At 38.6% G+C, this 20,911-nt stretch overlaps 1 protein-coding gene across 5 annotated transcripts in view; it reads right to left on the bottom strand.

Moving 5' to 3' along the window:
* Positions 1 to 20,911, bottom strand: part of PLPP1 (phospholipid phosphatase 1) — an 82,255-nt gene that overhangs the window by 24,468 nt on the left and 36,876 nt on the right. For 3 of the 5 annotated variants that reach the window (XM_026716696.2, XM_026716704.2, XM_087927294.1), the window contains exon 3: positions 13,717 to 13,997. In XM_026716696.2, the coding sequence (XP_026572481.1) occupies positions 13,717 to 13,997 (281 nt within the window). Of the gene's footprint in view, positions 1 to 13,716; positions 13,998 to 19,518; positions 19,594 to 20,911 lie in introns of all 5 variants that reach the window. The other 2 variants (XM_087927295.1, XM_087927296.1) reach the window with 1 other exon arrangement.

Below are 20,911 nucleotides of genomic sequence, written 5' to 3'. Positions count from 1 at the left end.
CGCATGTGCAGTGAGGTAAGTTTGCCATAGGTTCGCCATTACGGGTATAGGGTCTCTTGCTCGAGCAGAGGGTTGGACTCGAAGACATCCAAGATCCCCTCCAACTCTGTTATTCTATGTTCTATGTTCCTTTAATATCATGAATAGTACAATGGCATCTTTACAATAATAAAGTTCTTAACCTTTAAGATCCTGTAAGGTTTTTGCTTTTGCTTAAAAGGCTAAGATGGTACAGGTAATCCTCGACTTATGAACACAATGCAGCATGGAATTTCAGTTCAAAGTCATTGTGATTGTAAATCAAGGCAACAAGTAAGCAAACATGATTTTACAATCCTTACGAGGCACAGAAACCAACAAAAACTGTTACAAATCATGGTCATGCTGCAACTGGTTGTAAATCATTTTGCTTGTAAACTTAATTTTGTTTAGGAAGAACTGAAACTTCTTTCGACATGCAGAGATGTTGACTCCCAGTTTTATTGGGTACACCCTGCATTAAGACATATGCTCCAGAGGTGAAACTCAGTCACAACCCTAGAACCTGAACCAGAATGGTCAGCAGGCAATCAGGTAATGCAAAAGGACTGAGCTCGATGGCAGGACAATGAATCTCCTGCATTTTATCATCTCAAGACTTAACTTATTTCTGACTATGAAAATTACAGCTCTGGAGTACTGTGCATGGAATTAAACAGAAGCTTCTCTTTTCCTCTCATGTTGCTTTTTTGTCTATGATCCTAGGATCTCTTCTTTTGCCAACTTTATACTTAAGCCCCATTGTCCTAGCTCTCCTTTCATATGGAGTGTTTTTTCCTCTTATTCAAAGCCCATGTATTTGTCTAAGAAAAACGTATCTTTCCTTTTGTCTTCTCCCATTGTTACATTTCTCTGAATTTATACTTCTCCTTCCAAGATTTGTTAGATAAATCTTTATAGCTTTCTAACATGAAAAGTAACCTAACTTAAAGGATTGTTCCCTATTCCCCTATCTTTAACATCCCTTTCAATGATAAAACTACACTGCTCAAAAAAATAAAGGGAACACTTAAACAACACAATGTAATTCCAAGTCAATCATACTTCTGTGAAATCAAACTGTCCACTTAGGTAGCAACACTGATTGACAATCAATTTCACATGCTGTTGTGCAAATGGAATAGACAACAGGTGGAAAGCATAGGCAGTTAGCAAGACATCCCCAATAAAGGAGTGGTTCTACAGGTGGTGACCACAGACCACTTCTCAGTTCCTATGCTTTCTGGCTGATAGTTTGGTCACTTTTGAATGCTGGCAGTGCTTTCACTCTAGTGGTAGCATGAGACGGAGTCTACATCCTACACAAGCGGCTCAGGTAGTGCAGCTCATCCAGGATGGCACATCAATGCGAGCTGTGGAAAGAAAGTTTGCTGTGTCTGTTAGTGTAGTGTCCAGAGCATGGAGGCGCTACCAGGAGACAGTACATCAGGAGATGTGGAGGAGGCTGTAGGAGGGCAACAACCCAGCATTAGGACCGCTACCTCCACCTTTGTGCAAGGAGGGACAGGAGGAACACTGCCAGAGCCCTGCAAAATGACCTCCAGCAGGCCACAAATGTGCATGTGGCTGCTCAAACGGTCAGAAACAGACTCCATGAGGGTGGTATGAGGGCCCGACATCCACAGGTGGGGGTTGTGCTTACATCCCAACACCGTGCAGGACATTTGGCATTTGGCCAGAGAACACCAAGATTGGCAAATTTGCCACTGGCGCCCTGTGCTCTTCACAGATGAAAGTAGGTTCACATGTGACAGACATGACAGGGTCTGGAGATGCCATGGAGAATGTTCTGCTGCCTGCATCATCCTCCAGCATGACTGGTTTGGCAGTGGGTCAGTAATGGTGTGGTGTAGCATTTCTTTAGGGGGCCGCACAGCCCTCCATGTGCTTGCCAGGGATAGCCTGACTGCCATTAGGTACCGAGATGAGATCCTCAGACCCCTTGTGAGACTATATGCTGGTGCGGTTGGCCCTGAGTACCTCCTAATGCAAGACAATGCTAAACCTCATGTGTGTGTCAGCAGTTCCTTCAAGATGAAGGCATTGATGCTATGGACTGGCCCACCCGTTCCCCAGACCTGAATCCAATTGAGCACATCTGGGACATCATGTCTCGCTCGATCCATCAATGCCACGTTGCACCACAGACTGTCCAGGAGTTGGGGGATGCTTTAGTCCAGGTGTGGGAGGAGATCCTGCAGGAGACCATCCGCCACCTCATCAGGAGCATGCCCAGGCGTTGTAGGGAGGTCATCCAGTCACGTGGAGGCCACACACACTACTGAGCCTCATTTTGACGTGTTTTAGGGACATTACATCAAACTTGGATCAACCTGTAGTGTTTTTTTCCACTTTAATTTTGCGTGTAACTCCAAATCCAGACCTCCATGGGTTGCTAAATTTGATTTCCATTGATAATTTTTGTGTGATTTTGTTGTCGGCACATTCAACTATGTAATAAACAAAGTATTTAATAAGAATATTTCATTCATTCAGATCTAGGATGTCTTATTTTTGTGTTCCCTTTATTTTTTTGAGCAGTGTATTTCAGCAGATTGGGTTTCAACTTCTGTTTTATATCACCAACAAGCAAACAAGAAGAAAATATTTCATAAGAGGTGTTAAGCTATAAAGTGGATTGAAATGGCAAAAGGTGAGTGCAAGAGCTGGGACAATTCCATGTCCCAAATGATTTATGCACTGCTCTCTGGAAAAAGTGATAAAATAAATCAAATCACATAGCATTTGCTGTGATGTGGCAACTTTGGCAGTACAAATTCTGAAATTGTGAGCCAAAAGAGCAATGATTTCTGCTAAAAAACATCCATCTGACTGCTGCTAAAGCCAACACAGGAAAAAAAACCCTAAAAATTAAAGTAGAAAAAATCTTACAAAATTAATATTCTGAGAACGAGTCATTATTTTTTTCTTTCTTGATTTGAAGGAATCTTTTAAGTACTGTAATCCATATGAAATCCATACGGAAATGTTAATTGATCGACATAATTGCCTCTAAAGAGTTATATTTGAATTGAAAGCGAGGCAGTAGCACATAATAAAGCTATGTATCTTGAATGTGGCAAAAAGTCTTGGGTTCAACTGGAGGCAAATATTAGTTTGAAACAGAGACGTTGCTGGCCTGGATAGCTAATTCAGAGCTCAAGGCACAAATGATCCGATAGTTATCTACCTTTTTTTCATACACACATCTTTTTAAGCTGCACAGGAAAACTAGATCGATTTTTATTGAAACTGGCTATAATAACAGAACCTTGCAGGTTTGATTATGCTGTACCACTACTCCTTCTTATATTCCAATGAATCAGGGGGTTTGCAGGAGCCACTTCTGAACATTATCCCATTTCTCAGGGCTTAAAACATGTTTTAGTATATTTTGCTCAGAGAACAACAATTCTTGCATATTTCCATCAGGATTAGTCTTTATACGATCCAGCACTAGTACAGCGATGGTGTTAAAACATCCTAAGATACTCTATGCTGGTGCAACCCTAGAATGCTCCCACCCCATAAAGCACCACGCTGACATAAGATGTAAACACTGCAGTGGTGATTGAGATGGCTGATTTCTGAGCTTTCCTTCAGTCTAATATAAATCTAATGTTGCCAGTCAGTAACTTGGCAGAGATATAGTACTATCTTGAGTACATAATATTACAAACTACTATGAGCATTTTTGTTTTGTTCTACCAGACCAAGAACCATAATGTCCAATACTGTTTTCAATAAAAAGCCAAGTTTTCCTTGAAGTTCACAAGCAATTGTGCAATGACCATCTGCTTGTCTAGACAAGAAGATCCTAATTAATACCAGTGTTTTTGGGGGGAAAGTGTTTTTCAAAACTTTCACAAACAGGTTGGCAAAGAATTTGTAATCTCACCCATGTAATGAAAAAAGTTCATTCTAAAACATAAATAAAACTATCTGAGTTATCTCCAAGGTAAGACCTTTTAGCAGAAGCCACAGAATATGGTGAAAACATTATATTGGTACAATGCTATGCATGCTGACATCAAAGGTATGCCACAGAAAACATTATATTTTTGCTAGCTGAATGACAGACAGATTCTTCCAAAGTTCCATTTATTAGTAAAGGCACCAACCACAGTCAGCACCTTTAAGGATTCTGGGTTTGCATGTTTCATTTTCTAATCATTTTTGGAATTCTTAACTGTTTTCTGTGATGAGGGGGAAAGTCATTTCTATATATTTTTGTTTTCCCTTACAGTATTCTTATTTTCCCCCCCTTTCTTTTCTATTTTTTTCTTTTCTTTTCTATTTTTTCACTTTTTGAGTTTGTATTAGTTTTATCTTTTTAATCGTAATGCTTAATATAATTACTAAAAAGTTGTATTTATTAACCCAGTATGCCTTTTGTTTCCTTCTCTTGACCTACTCTGGTCTCAGACTCATTTACATCCTTTGAAATGAATTAAGGAAAAAGGACTAATTGCCAGTTTTCTGAGATGCTCTTCACTATGCTTAGTCATTTTTGGTTGAGATTGTTGTGCTGCCTAATTTGATATTGCAGAGTTCCTACCATCTTTGGAAGTGTGGAAGGAATGTTGGAATACGCAGTTCAACAACCTCTATACCCATGATGGCGAACCTATGGCACGCATGCCGGAAGTGGCACGCACATGAGAGGTGGCCCGGAAGAGCTCCACCGCACATATTCGCATGCCCCCCGCCAGCCAGCTGATTGTCAGGTATCTGCCGCGCATGCGTGAGGAAGATGCACACATGGGAGACGTGCACGCATGTGCAGAGGCATGCGATGTGCAGGGAGTTGCGTGTACATGCACAAAGATGTGCAGTGTGGATTGTCATGTGTAAATGCGCAGAGACATGCAGTGCATGCACAGGGGGTTGTGTGCAAATACACAGGAGGTGGGGGAGTTGAGTGTGCATTGCATCATGGGTGCAGGCACATGAGCGAGCGTGCGCACACTTTTGGCACACAACATGGAAAAGGTTAGTCTCACTGCTCTGTACTTTCCATTGCCTATCGATGCCCAACAGCATAGAAAATAGTGCAAATTAATCTCTAATTACAGTATACTGTTAATGGTATATAGATCCTATGCAAGATCAATCCAGTTCAGATGATGCTGTGAACAACATTTTTGTCCAATATACATTCCTGCTGAAGAAAAACTGAGGAAGTCCTCTGGGCTGCAGCTTAACTCCAGGTATATTTGCATTTATTGTATAATACTTTTCTGCCTAAACACCTTCCTTGGAGCGTCCTATGCGATATGTATCTCTGGCATCACTTGTTGTGTCTGGAGCCACGAAAGAACCTTTTGCTCTCTGGCCTCTGACGGCCTCTGGCACCAAAGGCCGGTCTATCGGCCTGAGAAGAAGGTCTCTGGAAGAAGGGCCTATTTTGATGGGGAAAGCTCACCCCAGCCTCCCTCTGACTAAAGGAGGGCCTCCTAAAGCAGGGCAAAGGCCGGTAATCAAGCTGAGATGGGAGTATCTTGCACTGGTCTCTAGTCTCTGTTAAATATGGATCCAGAGACTCCCCAAAGAGCCTCTCCCCTTGAAGGGGGCTGACACCAGCTTCCACTTGTTATTAGAGTCCATTTGCCAATTGCGTAGCCAATGAAGCCTATGTGCTGTTACAGAAGAGACAATGGCCCTAGAAGAGAATTTGGCTGCAGTGAGCGTGGCATCTGCTGTTAATTCTGCTGCCGCTATGATCTTATTCAGATCCTGATGGACTCTAAGGTCCTCAGGCGGAATCCTTCCCTGCAACTGCCTAAGCCATCACAGAGAGGCATGTGTGAAAAAAGATGCCATCATGGCGGCTCTGATGGCCCAGGAGTCAGCCTGATGTGCTCTGTGGAGAGACATATCCTACTTCCAGTCTTCCACCTTAAATGTGTCCTCAGCGTCAGGTGGTATGATTGATGAGGATGCTAGGGCCGCCACTGGAGCATCCACCTTCGGCACATCAATAATGTCCAAAGGTTCTTGGTCCACATTAAATAGCGTCATTTCTGATCCTCTAGGGTGGGTGTACACGCCTGGAGAAGCCCACTGTCTCTTGATTACATCCAAAAACATCTGGGGCACAGGAACAGCGTCCACCACTGATGTTTTCTCAGTGAAAATATTATCCTCCTGTTCCTCTCCCTCTGGAGGGAGGTCCCGTGTAACTGTGTCCTTCTTTAGATGGGTCGTGCTCTTAGCCTTAACAAGAGGAGTCTTAAATAGAGCCAGCTGGAAAAGGCCCTTATATGTGGGGGTGCCTGATGTCTCTGTCTCATCTTCTAAAAAGTACCTTTCCCCTGGGAGGTCCATTTTGGAAACACAAGACTAGTTCTTCACCGAGGGTGATGGTGAATGATCTCTGTGGTAGGCCACCTGTTCCCCCAAGGGTTGCCAATGCACCTGAGGAATGACCCTGTCAGCGTCTGAAGTTGAAAACTAGTGCTATTGGTTCAATTCTGCCGCTATTTCTTGTTTAATGGCTTCAAAGATCCAGGCTCTCATAAAAGTTGGCATCTCTTTACTCTGAGCGAAGCCCCACAGCCGTAGGTGTAAAAGTGGCCTCTGGCTCAGTTCTTACTCTACTGGAAGATTGCCTTCCCAGTCCAGCTGCCATAAGCCCTCCCAACTGCTCAGAATTAGAATAATAATTTGGAAGTTTCCCTGCAAATCTTGATTAACTGAGCCATTTGGTGACCAGGCTGTCAAGTACTGCCTAATATCTGTCAATGGGTCTTGCTGCATGGCTTCATGAGGAATTTGGTGTGGCAGCCATCTTGGAGCCCTTCAGAGCCTTGTCAAATTCTTTATCCAAGGCTCTCTTTCTTCACTTGGCCTGTCTTTCCTCTGCCCTAGAAGGTTTTTTTAGGAGCTAGGGCCCTGGCTCTAATCCTGGCTGCAGCCTCTAAATCAGCTGACTTGGGCTTGGCTGAGACTTTGGCAGCTCTCTTTCTCTAGTCTGCTGAGGTGCTGACAACTCCAGATCAGCTCCCTTGGCCACCATCTTGTGTGTGCCAAAAGAAACTGTCAGTGACAGAGAGAAGGAAAAAAAAAAATTAAGCCTGAGGCTAGCTGCAATGGCTAGAGCAGCTGTCCACAGCTTCAGGAGGCAAATGCAACCAAGAAGCTAGTAATTACCTCAGTGCAGCTCCCCAAGTGAAGCAGCTCAAAAAGCCAGAAAGGAAAAAAAAGGATCTTTTTAAACAGCAACAAGCCCTGATGGATCAGTGACTTGCGAGCCTTTGCGCTGGCTGCACCGCAATTTAAAAAGGCATACTTAAGCATCTCACAGCTGCCACGGTGCTCTGGGGGCCGTTCAAGAGAACTGGATCTAATATCCAGGTCACAAGCCCCCCCAAATAGACAAGCTTGGTCGAAAGCAGGACTTGCCAACAAGAAAGGAGATAGCCGCTGTTAAAATAGGCAGTCTCAAGTGATTTGGGCTGCCGCAGCTGTCAGAAAGCAAAGGAAAAAGAGTCGGAGACAGAGTGAAGAATCGGCACTGACTCCAGCCCCAGCCCAGGCCACACGAGCTCCTTGGGGAACTCACAGCCCACAATCCACACCAAAAACACCAAAAAGCAATCCACAAGCAAAGGGAATTGAAATTTAAAGGGAAAAAATTAAAAGGCGCAAAAAGGAAAAAGGGAGTGAAAAACAAAATGCGGCTGAACCGACAAAGCTGGACAACTGTCAAATCGTTCCACTAATCTAAACAATGAATAGAATCCAGGGAGTAGAATAATTCTTCAATAAAGTCAAATAATTCAAAGCCATTTTAGGATGGTCTGAATGAGCTGAGACAGAGTGAAGAACTGGGGACCATTACCAGAGGGGCGTGTCCTCAGAATTCAACTTGATCTGTAGAGCAACGAAGCTAAAGACTACCCAGCCTGGATTCTAGCCTTCAACTCAATGGACTCAATGGAGAATAACTTCATACAATATATGAACAAAGTATCAACAATTTTAGGTGCAGCAATTCAAATGTTAATTTATGTTTCTTTAAATAACATAGTTTTATACTTACTATCTAAAGACCTGAATGCATGCACTCCCAGAAAACTGTACTGTAAATAATTTCAAAATAACTTACATTTTGTTCCTTGCTGCTGTTTTTGTTCTTTTCACTTAAAAATACCATGTGTGCTTCCTTAGATCGAACAAAGGCCATTTAAAATTAGATGTGCTTATTTATATATACACTAGTTCTCAGAACTGCTCTTTCATTAAAGCAGAATTTTAAGCTCACTGTAGTAAGGCAGCCCATATTAGTATATACTCTAAAGACATAAACAAACAAAAAAATCCCATACCAAACTGACATTTCCTTATAGATATATAAAAAGGCAATTTTAAAAAGAGGGTGAGGCATTAACCTTGGCAACTTACTGCACTTGTGACGTTATTGATAACAGCAAAAAAAAAGCAAATAATACTTCTGGGTTCTATACTGTTTTTCCTTTTCTGCATGAAAACTGTATCTTTGATCTGTTTGGTCTGTAGCTTCTATTAGCCCCCCTATAAACCTCAACCAGCATGACCAATGCCAGGTTATATCGTTTGTAATCTTAGACAGTTGGAGAATGCCAAGCCACTTCTTCCCATGATATCAAGCATGATCACCTTATCATATGTGCTATTAAAATAGGCAGCACCCCGAACACCCTTTCACCAGACAAACCAGGGGCTTCCATTTTATTTGTTCATTTTACTTTCAATGAAGTTAATTTTGCTAGGAACTTCCACATACATACTCATTCAAATGACAATACTTGTAACGAAACATCTAAGGTGTAGCAGTCCCTAGATTCAATTCAGCTGAATGGCAGAAATCCTTCTGAATGCAAGCCAGTTTACTAGTTCATAGGAGAGAGATAATCAAGAACACAGAGACTCCAAGTAACACAGACGGTTCAAAATCAGGTAATAACCAAAATATAGTATATCAAATACTATATTAATTTTATACTATTTAATTTTATGGCTCTTTGGGTTCTGAGCCCAATGAGCAAGTATTCCAGTTTCTGATGAAATTACCTGGCTGAGAATTCCTTACTTCTGGCAATCTCTAGATGCCTTGGTTTACAGTCCTCAACATTTCCAAGCTGTGCAGCCATATGGTTGAGGGAGGCTCCTTTTTCCTCATGAAAACTTTATTACAGTTGAGACAACACAGTAATCTTTAGATTACAGTAGAAAAATATTCCAGAGTATCCTTAGGTGCAACTTCTGATGTCTTTAGCTTTAGGTTTAAGAGCTAAAAGAATATCTGATCGTATATTTTATTTATAGCAACAAAGCATACAGTAATCTTATGTGTATGTATGTGTGTATACATACACATTTGTTTATAAAAGTATGCATATATCTCCAGATATCTTATGAACCCAAATAGTCAAGTCAATGATGAATACAATTATCAATGTTTGAATGAGAATCCTATTTTATTTGTCTGGACATCAGAAGTTCAAAGATTGGCAGCACCAGCCTTAGATATTCCCGCACCTGTTTCAAAAAGCTGCTATCTCATTTACAAAGTGCTTCATGCTTTAAAGGATTTTTTTTCCAGCAAGACAGAATTGATGAATTCTTAGTCATAGTAGGGCATCAGAAGGGATAATGAGTAACATCAAAAAAATCAAGGTATTTTGCCAGTTTTATTCTTGCAAGCATGCCACAAGTTCATGCTACAATCAGCAACTACTGAACTTCAATGAAATAAGCCAGTATATTTCTTTCTTCTGTATTCAGTAATTAAACACATAATTGTGACTTTATGAATATCACAGCATCTCGTAGTTAGCATCCAGGGAAGGCTCAGCCACAAGCAAAGAATCATTTTTTTTCCAATTCTTTTGCAAAAGTAACACACTCTATACACATATTTTTTAGGAACTACCACAATCTTCTTGAAAGGCATCATGTTATAGCCATTTTATATTGTAAAACTACTGCCTTATAGCATATTTTATTTTATACAATGGATAAAGAATGATGTCTATGTTATATTGTATTTATTAAGGGGAGAATATCTTCTAAAGCATGCTGGCTGGTTAATTCTCGGAGTTGAAATCCACAAATTTTAAAGTTGTCAAGTCTGAAAAACACTGATCTAAAGCATCTTTGTGGAAGTTATCTAGACTGGATATATGAATAACATCAATGGATTTCTGTAGATTTCATTAATAGCAAGATTATTTTATGAATCAAGACCCTTGGTTAATTTCTTGCTTTCTTTCTTAAATCCTCAAATTATCTCATACTGTACTGCAGTAATTAGTTGCTTAATTAGAATAATATCAAAACAATGCATGCTGTACACACAGCCAATGGACAACTCTCCTCTGAATGTTTCTCATCTTTCCAGTTTTTGAACCTGTTTTAAAGGTAGTATAATCACTTGGATTTCTGCATTGTAGCTTAGTCCCATGACCTGTATTGCCAGGAGCCATTGTTCATATTAGTCACACAGTGCATAGAAGGTCACATCATTACAATATTGAGGTAGTTGCTTTAATCACTTTGTAAAGCACCCCGGGATGCATTTTGTAGAGAAATGTAAAATATTTACATTTTAAGAATCATTTACAGAATTTGCAGTCAACTTTTTCAAAGTGTTCATTTAAAGTCAATCATATGGCCATATGCAGCTGCTTTGCATTGAATAAAACCTAGTCCATAATTGTCTATTCAGTAGAATTACAGGAAAATGATCCCTTCTATCAGTTTTTAGAGCCACATTGGAAATTTTTATTAAATTGGATGTCCACCACTAAATCAATAAATACGTGGAGATACCAGGAAATGAAACAGAGAAATTCAGCATACAAAGCATGTATTCTCAAGCACTATTTGGTTTCAAATCCTCATATCTGGTTCTGTCTAATTACAAAATATTCATTTATTTGCATTAGTATATGTTAAAATATATTATATTCCATGGAGCACCATCACGCTACCTAATCTGGATGATGAAACATCTGCAAGCAAACAGCCAAACTCACAGAGCACCAAGGACTCTGCAGTTCAACCCTGAGCTACAGATACTCTCTTCTATCAGAATATTATTTTCCTTTCATTATTACAGATCTATGCGTGACATTTTTCCCTGCATCGTCACTCAGGAGAAAAAAAGTAAAAATCTTCCCATGACTAGCAGAATGGCCAAGATGCATGAGAGTTAAATAATATTGGAATGCTACTCAGTTCCAAAGAAATGTAAGCCATGTATTTAGGATACATGGATAGATTTAGGATAGATTAAGGCTTTCACTTGCAGCTAATTATCCAGGAGAAAATACATATGCAAATACATACATAAGACAGATAGAGCAAAATATATGAGCATAAAAACACAATTCAATTCAAATCAATCCACAATATCAACAAAAGGATACTCATTTACACCTAAACTTATCTTTCTCAAAATGGCAGTTCTCTTTTGATTCTCCAATCTTCCTCAAAGGTAAGGCTCCATTGTTAACTTTGTAGGTTCAGTTTGGAGAGCCAGTTTGGTCTAGGTTAAATCAGGCTAGAAAATGTGAGACCCTGGATTCTAGTTCTGCCTTGGGGAAGCAGCAGTTGGGTGATTTTGGGCCAGTTGTTCTCTTTCAGCCTTAGAAAGGAAACAATGGCAAACCTATTCTGAAATCTTGCCAAGAGAACTTCAGGGATTTATTTTTTTCTTTAAAAAATCATGGAGAAAAGGATTGCACCTTTTGCAGTGGCAAAGGATCTTCTTTGTTTTGTTGCTTATGGAATCAGTTTCGAGTTCAGGACTAAACCACAACAGCAAACTGGTTCTCTTTCTTATATGGACTCACGACCTGTATTAAGAGAAGTCTCTGGATAAAACTCCCGGCTGTTGGGACATTTTTTCAGCTAAAAAACGAGAGTTGGAAGACTCGTAATCACTTGTATGCTGAAAAAGGTCCAAATACCCTGAGCCCCCCCAATTTTTAAATGCTCTTAGCATTATTATTTTTTAAATTCAGAGAGGTTAGAAATTTGCCTCCAAAACTGGGTGGATATCCCAGATCCAAACATCCATCATGGGAGAAGTTCCCTCTGGGGAAGATGGATATTTCTTTTTGGCTCTTAGTCAATTTATACTGTGCAAGAGAAGCCCTTAAAAGAGGCTGTCACTTTTTCTGTTTGTTGCCTCCCGAATCACTTACTTAAATAAGGTGAAAATGAAAATATTTTTTTCATCTCCAAAAGAAGCTCCAATGATCCACAGCACATTTTTAATAAAACGATTCCTGAATTTTACTTCTTTTTTGGAATAAAGAACATGACCTATCATTTTCTTTTTAATGTACTGAAGAGAGAAGCAAATTCCTTAATCAGAATAACCAGGAAGTAAGATTTAATGTTTCCTACAGAAATCATACAGAAATCTTGATTTAACTCAGTATGAATAGTCTGCATTTGTTGGAAAGAAAAAATAAACAAGGGAGAAAGAAGCTGCCGGTTTTTCTGAACGTGAGGAGAACAAGAGAAAAATGGGAGAGCAGAATATAGACCCCAAAGAGACTAAAATTGAGTCATGATAGAGCTTGTTTCAAAAAGGAAAAAAGTGATCAAAACAGACAGGAAAAAAGTGACAATCTTCAGTATACTGTGGATGGAATACAGCTATGTTTTCACACCAACAATTATAATTGTGCTTAGGGAGGAAAAGCAATGTTTTAATTCTTAAGTGTCTTTCATCTGCAATCTTCCTTCCTTACTGACTTTCTTTTAAAACATGGATATTCTTTCAGCAGTAATATAAATAAATTCATTTAGAAGCATTTTGTTCCTCTGGTATTTTTAGGCAATAATCTAAAAATTTAAGGAATTTTGATTCTGATATGGGTTTGGGCATGCCACAAGTAATTTGGTTCCTTTCTTCCTTCCTTCTGTCCCTCCCTCTCCCCTTCCCCCCTCCCTCTCACTTTCAGACTTTCGAAACGGATTGTGATATTCCAAAAAAGCACAAATCTGAGATTTTAATGGAATACTGGGTAGTTCTTTCTGAGCCATGGCACATTGCCATCCTAACTGCAAGGATCTTTTGGGTGGGTTTCTTTAATTTTTAATTGTATTTTTGTAAGCCCTGGCATTCCCATAAAAATTGAAATCCCTTTCCTCCTACGTCTGGGTGGTGCTACTCCAGCTACATACCAACAACTTCACAGCTTGAATAGCAGGAAATAAAAGGAATGATTCTGTACAGAAAAACAACTTCAAGAATGTGAAATGTGCTGTAATTAACACATTAATCTTTAGGATACACCTCTGTCTAGCTCTGCATAAAGCCTATGCATTAAAAGGGAACAACAAAGACCAAAGTGATAATGCCTATCAAATCACAGATGCAAATGTTTTCCACTTTTCTCTTTTCATGGCTTCAGTTGTTTTATAACTAGAATCTTATATATAACTAGAAATAATTTGCATATGCTAATTATTTTGTACAGTACTAGTTAATGGAATGAAATCTGGAATGTTTTTCTTGTTAATGAGAGCAAAAACGCACAATACCTTCTGTATGCTAGTGGAAGACAAATGATGAGATGTCGTGAACCCTATTTACAAAATAGTTAATTTCCCATTTTTATCAAAAAGAAAATATAAAATATTTTTTTGCCCAGGCACACAGGTTGACAGGCTTACCTTCCTTCGTTAACCTTTACTTTGTCTCCAAGGCATTTGAAGTTTTCAATGTAACCAGCACTACAGTTGATACTACGCCAATCTGGTTTACATATGTCCAGAAAGTGAGGTCTCAATCTACCTATTGAATATTTGGCAATGTCTGTCAAAGATTGGCTAACAGCTGCACCAAAAAGGAATGTCCCCAGAGCCTTGTAAATAGCAGCAACGTAGTTATTTCTCACAAATGAGTTAGAGTGCAAACAGTTGTGATATACCGAAAGGGCCTCTCCTATTATTATCTGGAAGAAAAAAGAAAAGAATATTTTAAAAATTGCAACTCAAGTAAGAACATGCTGCATACTCAAGTCTGAACATGGGCTTCCATTTAATTAAGATTAAGTAATAATTAAGCCTATAAAGGTTCTATTCAAGTAATTTTACAGAATCTTTAGATGACTGGTTCAAAGAGTGATCAAAAACAAAGTGAAGGAAATATAAACTTTCATTTTTGTTCCTGTCTGCTTTTAATGAACACATAACATGAATTAGAAATCGTCCCCTCTGTCCTTACCACCAGACAAAACACTGCTTCCCGGAAAATCCAGAAATGGTACCATACACAAGGAACACATTTAACTTTTCATCAAATTTCCACTCATTCTTAACCTTTTACTCAAAAGAAATGGTTTCCTTGCCAAGGACATGATTGTTCTGGAAATTCAGGAACCAAGTGAAAGGGCTAGACAACAATGTTCTTGCCAGAAATGTTAAAGGCCAACTTTTAAACATGGGAGCCTCCCAGGCTTCAGCTAGATGGAATCTTTTTAAACCGGACATGCTTCCTTCAGAATATAATGGTTTCCTAAAACAAAAACAAAGGTACCAAAGGTGGAAATTTAGAATTACGGAAAATAACATTTTATAGTGTTGGTATTCAACTTGGCTGGAAGCCTTTGTGCTTATCTATTATAAGCTATAGTAAGTGGCTTGTTAATTATAACCATCTTATTTTAATACAATATTGCAAGTTTCAACTATGGATGTGTATCAGTTTTATCAATATTCTTTTATGCTTTTATTGCCAAACTTTTATCATCCATATATTTCTCATAAGTTGCCTAGAGGGAGTTTTGCTCTTCAAAGTGGTCTACTTCAGGGATCATTTAATAATACTGACTTTGTATATGATGCTACAGCTTTAGTTCCTCTTGTGTAGTGGCTTACAATGGCTTCGTAAAGTGTAGACTAGGAAATATTGGTATCTGATTGAATTACACAAAAGCTGGAGTTTTCAAAAGCTCCATGGAGAATGGGAACAACTGTCCTGGGCTCACATATGAAGGCAACCACATCAACTCTGGCTAACAAAAGAAAAACCAGCATAGAGTAGTCAATTTCCTTTATTATTCTCAGGGTTAGAGTTGGTGGTAAACCATCTTGGGAACATCTTCTCAAGGAGTTTCATTACATTTCTAGGCAAAGCCACTTCTTAGAAAAGCTATTATGTTTTATATATGACTTCATGGAACTTTACAGAGTGGACAAGATACTTAATCTTGTCCTGAAATATTATTTATAGTTTAATATATTATGTCACACTTGTTGCCTAGTTTGATTACCACCTTGTCAGTTTCAGGGCAAGTTTAATTAGCACTATTGTCAGACTATCATTTTGTGGCCACAGAAACTCCACAGTCCAACCCAGTTAGCAGCATTTTAGTCAATGGTTCCATCCAAACTGCTTGTTTAATTGCTGGTAGCTATTTTAACTTTTATGCAGAAGTAAACATTTTTAATTAGTTTTGAATGCTTATGTGATTTCCTCATCTCTTTGATCCATAATTTTAAACAGAAGAAAAACGAGAAGATGAGTTTCATGGCCTTAAATATGAGTGAATTTTATGTATCTTTTTGAATTTGTGATAAACGATGACTGGAGATATCAACTGAACTTCAGCGATGTCTACAAACCAGTATCAATGGTATTAATGGGTGGTTATTTGTTGTCTTCAAATGTCTTATGATATGGTGTCCCTTAAAGTTCTCCCACTTTCCTGTTACTCAGAAGTCTTTCATAGAAATAACAGAAGCAACCAAATTCAAATTCAACTCATCCTTTTATGGATGAGACACCAAGAAGCAGCATCTTGAATCAGAAGCCCTAGAACAGGAGTATCAAACTCACAGCCCGCGGGCCAGATGAGTCATGTGCTGGCCCCACTCCCACTCGGTTTAGTGAAGTGGAAAAAAGTCCTGATATGTCACGTGACGCTGCCTGGCCAATGTGAGTTTGTCAACCCTGCCCTAGAAGTTCCATTTCAGTTTCACAATGCTTGATAGAAGTCCAGAAGCTAAATAAGTCAGAATGTCATGCTTTATTAGTTAGGGATGTAAAAATAATATTGATTGGAAAGAAAAACATTAAGATTGTCTCTCCATCTTCCCTACATGTTATTACAGGTTGCCAGGGTGGAACAGAATCATGCATTTCTACAAGATAGCATATTCAGCTACAACAATCTTTATTAAAAGGCATATGTGCGTGCCTATGTAGGTAACCACAAGACATGATTTCTATAATGCTCCATGAAGTGTTCTTTTTCAGCTTGTCAAAAATTTAACAATGCCTACTCACTGAATTAATAGTGATCTTATTGTATCTATTCTGTAACCTTTATAATGTCTCACTATGAAATATTGCTTTTAAAGGCCCTAAGGAGTAAGTAGCCCTAGATTCCTTTATAACCCATTCCTGAGTGATTCCCTAGAATCTACCTGCTTTCTGAGAGCATGATGCTGAAAATAAGCCAGCAAGAACTAGAAATATCACCATTTCAGGTAACAATGTATAATTTGTTCAGTAAGACATACCATATCTATACTGATGGGTGTCATGAAACAGAAGTAGCCTAGGTTTATTGAACATACTTGGTAACTGGGTTCTCAGTCTACAAAAGATCAATATCAAAATATTTTGTGGACATTTCACTCCATGTGACAAGCAAGGGTTTGTTTATTCAGTCTGAATACTAAGAACACACATATCTGAACTCCAAAACTTAATAATTTTCTTGTTATCATGGTCACTCAGATTTTAGCAGCCCAAGTATGGTTTGTCTACTTTCATTTCATCTTGGAAAATACTTGAATTTGCTTTTTCTATATTCATGATGTCAACATTGAAAGGCTTTTCACTTAGTTAAGTGTTGCAATCTATTGTTCACAAAAGAATATAAAATACATCTTATTTCAGAAGGGGAACATTCAAAAAGCCAGTTCTAGGCACTGTGTTATATTTTCCATCAAGTAGAATACAGTATGTACTAAATATATATATTAGATAGTAAGACTGGAAAAAATCCAGACTGGAAGACATCTGTGTTTAAAAATGCATATTTTGGCAGGGGGGAGGAGTTTAGAATGATTTCTCTATTGATGTGCTTCACATTCCACACAGGTCTGGGTGCTTTTTAATAAAAATAACACAACAACAAATTGCAGATGACAATTAAATTACCTAATTGGTTTATTTTTTTACTGTACATACATATGAAGCTAAACAAAATGAAATGCCTGTACTTATTTATTTATTAACTTATTCAATTTCTATAGAAATTTCTGAGCAATCTTGGACTAACGTAGTAAATTTCACTGTTTTGAATTATTTAGTTTAATACATTTTAAGCTTTTTTTATCATACAATTGTATACAAAAGTTTAGGGACGCCTAATAAATTTCATTTCAATGAAACTGTAAGCAAACAGAATTTGACAAAACTTGTACATCGAACAAAGGTAAATGTGACATCTTTCTATAAATCTGAATGCATGCTATTATATATGAACAGCCATTACCTATTCAAAATAAGAAAACAGCACCTATGACAAGTGTAATAGGATTTGACACTCCTTCGATTTTTACTATCTCCTTTGGAAAAAATCAATAGTTCCTGAAGAGGAAAAGAGGCTGGATATTTCAAGAGAAGAATTTGGAACATAACTCCCTATCATTCATAAAAGGGAAAAAATATCAATGTTTTGGAATGTCTTCATATTCCCCCATCTTGATATTAATAATATTCAAAATTTGTAGGAGTTCTCAAAACAAGCAATGCATGCAAGGACAGATTAAAATATTTTAAACTAGGGAAGAATGGAGAAAAAAAACTAAAACGCAAAAGCAGAATGATTTGGAAACTATCATTTCTGTCAAAAGGAGTACAGTAAAGTCCTGACTGGAAGGGGTGTCCAGTTTTCCATATCTGCCATATTCATTGTTTTCTCATTTGGAATATGTAAACAATTGCACCTAAATAGTAAGTATGCATTTAAATTTGAGGAAGGTTGTCATATTAGACTTTGTACTTACTGTATGTCAGTTTCTGTTTACCTAGCGATTTGCTGAAACATACAATTTAATCAGGGATGCCTGAACTTTTTCATAAAACTATGTTTCCTCTCAGTCTTTGATAGGAAAAAAAATTACACTAGAAGTAAAAAAAACTAACTTTTTTTTAGAAACTCAGTTTTCAACAAAATATGAGTACAGAAAATCAGGTGAAAATCCGTCAAATGCCTTAGGATGAATTGGAACAAAAAAGGCAAATCCTTTCCTTTTCAGTGAATGTGGTCATGAACCTTGACGAAACCTTGACTAAAATCAGAAGGGAAGATTAATCCATTCACTTATGCTACATTTCTGCTGTGAAAATGTAAATCATGTTATTTTAAATCATCAACAGCCACTTTTCCCACTTCTTAAAATGCAATAATAAATGTTGTCTCTCTTTCAATATGTACATATCTGGAATAACAAAATGGCAAGGCATTTATCCACACAGTCATTAAGAAAAAGTCCTGCTTTGATGACATAACTATTGTAGAATCATTTTTTTCAGTAAAAGGAAAAAACTCACTAGAAATAAATTAGACTAGGGGTGTAAAACTTGGGGCCCACAGGCCGGATGCATCACACACTGGTCATGCCCACCCCCGCTTTAGCGAAGGGAGAAAGTTGCAATACGTCACATGATGACAATGTGACACCGTGAGTTTGACATCCCTGAGCTAGACCGTAATAAATTAAAAAAATAAAATTCAAGTATCATTATGAGGTCCAATTGATTCATTTAGCAAACACAGGAATGGTGACAGATGGAACTCTAATAACATTCTCTTTCTAGAGATCATTATTTTATTTCTGTCCTCTATAATGGGAACACTAACAGAAAGATGGGCGGTGGGGGGGGGGGAGAAATTCCCATTAAATTAAACAAGTTGGCAGCCTCCTATAGCTCTAGTGATTAAATTGCAGCTGTTCCAAGTTGCTTAAATAGCTAATTTAAAATAAAAGGCAAATATACAAAAATATTAAATACCACAATCATTCATCATTTAGGCTCCTATAGGAGATCCCATGTAGCTTACAGATTTTGGCAGCTGGAACCAATGAACTTTTCACAATGGTTCAAAAGACATAAAAGCACCACCCTTGTAATGACTGTTTTAAGCACAGTTTTCTTTCTTTTTATTTAACAAGAAAAAGAAGTTGACATATTTTACATAACAAAGGGTGGATGGGTGGAGAGAAAAAAGAATATTTAGCTTATCATCAGGACTGTCAGGGAGTAAAATAAAGAGAAATACGTTTAAAAGTTCGGTCATAGTATCTTTATTTGGATCCACTTAAGAATGACTCAAGCTGTAATTGATAAATTAAGAATAAATGTTGTGTAGTATTCTTGTAAACAAGGTCCTAAGGAAGGTGATATACAAACCAAGATAACTGTCACAGAAACTGTTTTCATTTGAAGTATATTACCTTATTTTTCAGAAGGAATATCTTCCACCATGGCTTACCAATTTTTAAAGTCATTTTTTGCCTCCAATCTTATAACTGAAAATACAACAAAAAGGAAAAAAATGGAGAGCAAAAAAGAAACTTAAAAAGTAGATCATAAGATCACAAAAAGTCACAGCTAGGTGACACAGAAATAGGTGAGATAGCCTGATGATTTCTAGTAGGTGATAATTCAGAGACACAAAGTGAAGTGATCTTTAGCAGAGAACACTGGACCAAATGTTTATCCCTCTTTTTCTGGTTGTGCTAAAGATGCTGATCTTTTTGAATTTCCTTACAACTTCACATCCAAACAAAGTCTTACTCTCTTTATCCTTCTTTGTGGATAATTTAGTCCACAAAGAGAAAGGGCGTTGGTACTTACCTGATACGCCCGTTCACTATGAGCTGTGAAGAGCATCCTGAAGTGGGAGGTGCTTCAGTCTCTTCTGGAAAGGCTGGGCTTAAAACTCCGGGACGCTCCTCCTCCTCCATGGGACACCTCCCCAGCGTCCTCCAGTTTTGCGAAGACTGAGTGCCAAAGTCCAGAACTCATCACCTAATCTAGATCCCTGACCGGAATGGAACCCCACCAGATGGAAAGAAATGGGTGGGGCTGGATGCTCTTCACAGCTCACAGAAAACGGGCGTATCAGGTAAGTACCAACACCCTTTCTCCCATGAGCTGTTCAGAGCATCCAGAAGTGGGACATACCAAAGCTTGGCCTGTCCTTAGGGAGGGACTCCGTCTGGATCGAAATCCACTCCTAAACTCTCTGGACCCTCTGCAGGACTCTTCTGCCAAATGAAGCGTCCGCTGAGGCATAGACATCAATTTTATAATTTCTGACAAAGGGAGATGGTGAAGCCCAAGTTGCCGCTCTGCAAATTTCGTCTATGGAAGCCCGTGTGGCCCATGCTACTGATGTTGCCGCACTCCTTGTTGAGTGGGCTGCAATGCCCTTAGGAACTGAGATGGACTGGCATTCGTAACTTTTAGCTATGGTGGCTTTCAACCATCTACCAATGGTCGTCGACGACACCTTGTGTCCTAAAGTGGATGGGTTGAAGGATAGGAATAGAGCCTCAGATTTTCGAAATGCCACCATGCGGTCTAGATAGATGCTTAACGCCCTTCGAACGTCAAGTCGATGCCATTGTTGCTCCAGTCTATGAGATGGTTTCGGACAAAAATTTGGAAGCACTAACTCCTGCGCTCTGTGGAAGACTGAATTTACTTTAGGGGTGAACGATGGATCCAACCTGAGAACCACTCTGTCTGCATGAAACATGCACAGGTCCTTTCTCATCGACAATGCTGCCAATTCAGAAATCCTCCTTGCTGATGTGATTGAAATTAAGAAGACCACCTTAT

This window comes from Pseudonaja textilis, chromosome 2 (genome assembly GCF_049901715.1).
Source record: "Pseudonaja textilis isolate UNSWEBS1 chromosome 2, rPseTex1.2, whole genome shotgun sequence".
In the NCBI taxonomy this organism is placed as follows: Eukaryota; Metazoa; Chordata; class Lepidosauria; order Squamata; family Elapidae; genus Pseudonaja; species Pseudonaja textilis.
The sequence above is the reverse complement of the archived record's forward strand: the minus strand, read 5'-3'. Positions and strand labels throughout refer to the sequence as shown.